This window comes from Triticum dicoccoides, chromosome 3B (assembly GCF_002162155.2).
Source record: "Triticum dicoccoides isolate Atlit2015 ecotype Zavitan chromosome 3B, WEW_v2.0, whole genome shotgun sequence".
Classification (NCBI taxonomy): domain Eukaryota; kingdom Viridiplantae; phylum Streptophyta; class Magnoliopsida; order Poales; family Poaceae; genus Triticum; species Triticum dicoccoides.
In genome coordinates this window covers 305,368,873-305,375,233 of record NC_041385.1, presented here as the reverse complement: position 1 = coordinate 305,375,233, position 6,361 = coordinate 305,368,873, and the positions used below count along the sequence as shown (strand labels likewise).

At 44.4% G+C, this 6,361-nt stretch overlaps 1 protein-coding gene across 1 annotated transcript in view; it reads right to left on the bottom strand.

Moving 5' to 3' along the window:
• Positions 1-830: 830 nt before the first annotated feature.
• Positions 831-6,361, bottom strand: part of LOC119275956 (gamma carbonic anhydrase 1, mitochondrial-like) — a 24,527-nt gene continuing 18,996 nt past the window's right edge. The window contains exons 3-5 of the mRNA XM_037556892.1: positions 4,854-4,979; positions 1,804-1,955; positions 831-1,442 (exon numbers count right to left, since the gene is read on the bottom strand). Coding sequence (XP_037412789.1) covers positions 1,182-1,442; positions 1,804-1,955; positions 4,854-4,979 — 539 coding nt within the window. The 3' untranslated portion in view covers positions 831-1,181. The remainder of the gene's footprint in view (positions 1,443-1,803; positions 1,956-4,853; positions 4,980-6,361) is intronic.

Here is a 6,361-nt window from a genome sequence, read left to right as displayed (position 1 = left end):
CGAGAGGTGGGCATTGGAAGAGGGGTTGGGGGAGGTTTTTTGGGGTGGCGACTCTCTCGCGGGGGACCCAACTAGTTCATGGGGCGGGGCAAGTGTTCATTGGTCGTGCGGGCTAGCGGGGTTTTACGCCCAAACGTGTGGGCCGCCAAGTGGTCATCGGACGTGCGGGTGTTGAAGTGTTTGCCCGAACGGCGGGCGTGCGAACTGGCTTGGTGAAACACCAGACGGATCATGCGGCGTGACTGACCTGTAGTCCGCATGTCTGGCAGTTATTGGCCTCCCATAATTAACACATAGATCTTCCTCTTGCCACGTAGATAGCTTCAACATAATGCATCAATAGGGTGCAAAGTGCACCACAGGCATGGCTAATTCTTCCCCACCAGTCCCCCGCACACAAAAAATATTCCTCTCCAGTCAAGAGGGTTGAAAATAAGGGACCATGTCACCGAACAAATCAAGAAAAGGTGCCAAAGCCGCTGCACCGACACACCAACTGTTGAAATCCAAAACGAGGCAACAGACCGGTCGCCGGCGTTGGGATCCAACGTTGTCAAGATAAGGAGGCTAAAAAGACCTTATTCCAATGCATCATGGCCGTTACCAGGGAACGCTACCGTACTAGAACTAAGAGAAACAGAAGATTCAGTTGTTTCAGAAATACTTATACTACCTCCAATCCATATTAATTGTGGCTGCTTTAGTCCAACTTTGTACTAAAGTTACACTAAATCAATGACAACTGATATGGATCGAAGAGAGTACAGTAGTACATAAACCGAACGTGATGGATGCCTTTTCAGAAAAACTTCAGCACAGACAAGCATAAATCCAACACCAACCAATTCATCAATAAAATTTGTCCTTCAGTACTTTTTGTTATCAAAATATTTATTCAATTAAGCATTTAACTACAGGCCAACAGTTCATGTGCTGCCTCCAGTGCATCTCGCAATTTCAGCCAGAGTAAACTATGCACGCAGCGCATGCTACTGGTAAATTTGTGCGAAATGGATCTATTTGTTCCATGGATCTTGAACATATGGAATACAGAAATTGAAGTACATGGTCAGCTTTAGAACATTGCTCGACCCAAAATTACTTAAGTAAAAGTAAACTGCCAAACTCACTGGACAGATAGAGATATAAGAATCCAAACTGAAGGTGGTGATAAGAAAAGCTTATTGGGCAGGAGTAGGACTGGGGGGCGCCAGCTCTGGAGGGACCTCTCGAGTGACACTAAGCATGGAATCGTGTTCATTGTCCTGGTGAGCAAATTTCTTGCGCAGCACTTTCTCAAAATCAATCTTTTCCAAGGGTTTAGCATTCTCAACAGCATGTGCCTTGGCTAAGTTGGAATAGTTGGCAGCTGATTCCGCAATAAAAGCGATCTCCTCGTCTGTGAGCTTCCTCAGAAATTTTGCAGGGTTTCCACCCCATACCTAAATTGAACAGAGATGGTCAACAACAGAGCACTTGCTGAGATAAGATTATCAAACAAGAGTTATGAAGCATTTTTTTTTGTTTCATACATGCATAAATGCGCATAAATGCATGGCATCAAAGTCACTGCAAAATGCAATTACCCCCCAAAAAAAGCATCATGAAGCATGTCACAATATCTAGTAGTGTCAAAAGGGTTTTTTGTATCTAAGAAAATGGGGTCTTCTCTTAACACATGCTAATCCAGATTCAGACATACCTTATCATAAATAACCGTTAGTTAATTAAAACCAGATAAGCAAACGTGCCTGACATGACCTAAATAAGAATCCAAACAATAGTGGTCAAGTAAAGCACAACCTCTCCACAAGGGATCCTCGTGTTCTGTCTTACAAGGGCTCCAGCAGCGACCATCCCATGCTTTTCCACAACAACACCATCTAACAGGGTAGCCCCCATACCAACAAAAGCTTCATCCTCAACAGTGCATCCTTGTAATACAGCACTATGCCCTGCGAAACAAAGTTTGGAATGTATATGTTATCCGAATATCAGTGAATATTTTACACGAGAATGAAGGTCCTAGATAGCAGATAAACAGGTTGGTGTCAGATTGGTTTTGGCATTTCAGATAGTGAGCAGGATGAGACGCAATGGGTATCATTACCAATATCAGAGTTTAAATTTCCAATACAAATGTTTATTGACGGTGCATATCCTCTGACAAACGTATGCCATGCTAACTCTACCAAGGTTTTACACAAAAGCTCATGAAGGGGTATATGGGGCTTTGGCTATGGCATCAGGAATCAAGAAGGAGAAGATGTCTTAAGCTTTGCTCTAGCCTCCGACATGATCGTAGCTAACACCCTCTTCAAAAAGAGAGAATCACATCTGGTGACTTTTAGTAGTGGTTGTTGACTTCCGCTTTCGGATTCGTGTCCAACGGGATAAGCGTGTGAAAGTCGCTAGAACAAAGTGGTGGAAGCTCAAGGGGGAGGTAGCTCGGGTGTTCAAGGAAAGGGTCATTAAGGAGGGCCATTGGGAGGAAGGAGGGGATGCAAACAATGTATGGATGAAGATGGCGACTTGCATCCGTAAGGTGGCCTCGGAGGAGTTTGGAGTGTCCAGGGGAAGGAGAAGCGAAGCTAAGGATACTTGGTGGTGGAATGATGATGTCCAGAAGGTGATTAAGGAGAAGAAAGATTGTTTCAGACGCCTGTACCTGGATAGGAGTGCAGACAACATAGTACAAGATGGCAAAGGCCACAAAGCGAGCTGTCGATGAAGCAAGGGGTCAGGCGTATGAGGACCTCTACCGCCGGTTAGGCACGAAGGAAGGCGAAAGGGACATCTATAAGATGGCCAAGATCCGAGAGAGGAAGGCGAGGGATGTTGGCCAAGTCAAATGCATCAATGACAGAGCAGACCAACTCCTGGTGAAGGACAAGGAGATTAAGCATAGATGGCAGGAGTACTTCGACAAGTTGTTTAATGAGGAGAATGAGAGTTCTACCATTGAACTAGACGACTCCTTTGATGAGACCAGCATGCGTTTTGTGCGGCGAATCCAGGAGTCTGAGGTCAAGGAGGCTTTAAAAAGGATGAAAGCAGGCAAGGCGATGGGCGCTGATTGTATCCCCATTGAGGTGTGGAAAGGCCTTGGGGACATAGCGCTAGTATGGTTAACCAAGCTTTTCAACCTCATTTTTCGGGCAAACAAGATGCCAGAAGAATGGAGACGGAGTTATTAGTACCAATCTTCAAGAACAAGAGGGGTGTTCGGAGTTGTACTAATTACCTTGGAATTAAGTTGATGAGCCATGCAATGAAGCTATGGGAGAGTCATTGAGCACCACTTAAGAAGAATGACAAGCGTGACCAAAAATCAGTTTGGTTTCATGCCTGGGAGGTCGACCATGGAAGCCATTTTCTTGGTACGACAACTTATGGAGAGATACAGGGAGCAAAAGAAGGACTTGCATATGGTGTTCATTGACTTAGAGAAGGCCTATGATAAGATACCACGGAATGTCATGTGGTGGGCCTTGGAGAAACACAAAGTCCCATCAAAGTACATTACCCTCATCAAGGACATGTACGTTAATGTTGTGACATGTGTTCGAACAAATGATGTCGACACTGATGACTTCCCGATTAAGGTAGGACTGCATCAGGGGTCAGCTTTGAGCCCTTATCTTTTTGCCTTGGTGATGGATGAGATCACAAGAGATATACAACGAGATATCCCATGGTGTATGCTCTTCGGATGATGTGGTGCTAGTTGACGATAGTCGAACAAGGGTAAATAGGAAGTTAGAGTTATGGAGACAAACCTTGGAATCGAAAGGGTTTAGGCTTAGTAGAACTAAAACCGAGTACATGATGTGCGGTTTCAATACTACTAGGCGCGAGGAGGAGGTTACCCTTGATGGGCATGTGGTGCCTCAGAAGGACACCTTTCGATATTTGGGGTCAATGCTGCAGAAGGATGGGGGTATTGATGAAGATGTGAACCATCGAATCAAAGTCAGATGGATGAAGTGGCGCCAAGCTTCTGGCATTCTCTGTGACAAACGAGTGCCACAAAAGCTAAAAGGCAAGTTCTACAGGACGGCGGTTCGACCCGCAATGTTGTATGGCACGGAGTGTCGGCCAACTAAAAGGCGACATGTTCAGCAATTAGGTGTGGCGGAGATGCGTATGTTGAGATGGATGTGTGGCCACACGAGGAAGGATCGAGTCCGGAATGATGATATACGAGATAGGGTTGGGGTAGCACCAATTGAAGAGAAGCTTGTTCAACATCGTCTGAGATGGTTTGGCCATATTCAGCGCAGGCCCCAGAAGCTCCAGTGCATAGCGGACGGCTCAAGCGTGCGGAGAATGTCAAGAGAGGTCGGGGTAGACCGAATTTGACATGGGAGGAGTCCGTAAAGAGAGATGTGAAGGATTGGAGTATCACCAAAGAACTAGCTATGGGCAGGGGTGCGTGGAAGCTTGCTATCCATGTGCCCGAACCATGAATTGGTCACGAGATCTTATGGGTTTCACCTCTAGCCTACCCCAACTTGTTTGGGATTAAAGGCTTTGTTGTTGTTGTTGTTGTTGTTGCTCAGTTGCTCAAACTTGTCTTCAAAATTATCTATACTATTGTGTTGGAATACAAACAAGGTAGTGGAGTGATATCTGTCTGGTATGTTTGTTTCCAGTTTACTTTAACCATAGAATTAGGGCTCCAATAACAAAATATTTGTGGATGCTGATGAAAAGTAGTACCCCGAAAAAGATCAATAACAATTTTACTATCCTAGACTTTGGTCTAAGCAGATAATGAACAATTGAACATCGTGAGGCTGTGGAATAAATCAGTGGCGAAAACAAGAACCAGAAGGTAAATCTATTTTTACCTACTGTGACATTGTCTCCAATGATAGTTGGAAAGACTTTTCCACTTAGATTAGATTTTGCCACATGCACAACAGAATTGTCCTGTATATTGGTCCCAGATCCAACTTGAACGTTATTTGCATCACCTGTAACCAAGTATGTTAAGTAACTTGTAGGAAGCATGACTAACAACTGAAGTCACACACTCACAGTACAGTATGATACATAAGGATATAAATAAACTTGGGAATTACTACTAAAGAATACATAAAATAGAAAAGGTGTTTCCAGCTGTAGATATCAATTCCATGAAAACATTTTCTTCGCAAGAACAAAACTCCATGAAAATATTTGCTTCATGGTAAAAATCATCTTTACTGGTGTCTTGCATCAGCCAGTCAAAGCTTATTTCTTCTCCGGCAGGCACACCTGTCAGTGCACTGCCTGTAACGAAGAGCAAGAATAAAATGCACTAATCAGTTTTCAGTTGTGGGACCCCTTGAGGATAAGTGAGAGCACTAATCTCCCTCACCAATCCCATTCTAATCGATATCTTCTATCATCTCAAGATAAGAGCACAGTGCCTAGGCTGATCTCTGCAGAGTTATGACAGGTGATGCATACCTATGGTGGTGCTGTTACAGCGTGTAGGGTACAACAGTCTGCGCAGCCTCCGACAGAGTGGTATGTCAGTGTTCTTATTTTTTCTATGTGATACTCGCAGTGGTGTTACTTAAACCAGAGTATCAAGTGCATCACTCGACTAGCCACAGATGCTGGACAGGAACAGACGTATCCTACGATGAAGGTGGGGAGATATTATTCTCCGTAACAACATCACTGCGGCGTGTCTCCCCATCTTTCAGATGCTGCGATTGTGCTATGTGAGATCTTTTTTGTTCATCCGCCCATTACTTTCTTGCAGTGAGAACTAGAGCTAGTGTTATTCCTATCCATGGTCTTCAATTCTTAGTTAGATCTTACTGGTACATGTTTAAAAATTCCCAAAAGTGTTAATGATTTGTCATCCTGCTGAAAATTTCTTAGTTGTTGTGTTAGTAGCTGTCAACATAAATTATTGTAGTGCTACCACCACCTGCTAGTTAGATGCACACGCATTCATCTAACTAGTGGATAGCCACGGTGACATTCTAGTAAAGAACTTAGTGTTTTAAGCTACCAGCACAAGGAAAATGATTCCGAAGATAACAGATCATATAGCAGCTTTATCAACTACTTCCTCGGTCTGGGTTTATAAGCCCCCTCGTATTGGGGTCAAAATTTGACCATAGAATTGACTACCAAAATCAATGTTCAACATAACACCCTATTCCCCGCATTTATCGCCCAGCCAAATAATCAGGCCGTCAGACCGAGTAATCCAGGGAGCAGCGATTAATTGGGCTGCTGTGCATATCTGCAGTCGCCCCACGTCTTAGGGCTAGGGAAATTGCGGCTCCAGCTCATCCTGCTCCCCTCTCCCGCTCACAAATCAAGCAGTCGCTGGCCAGCTCCTCGACACCCCCCC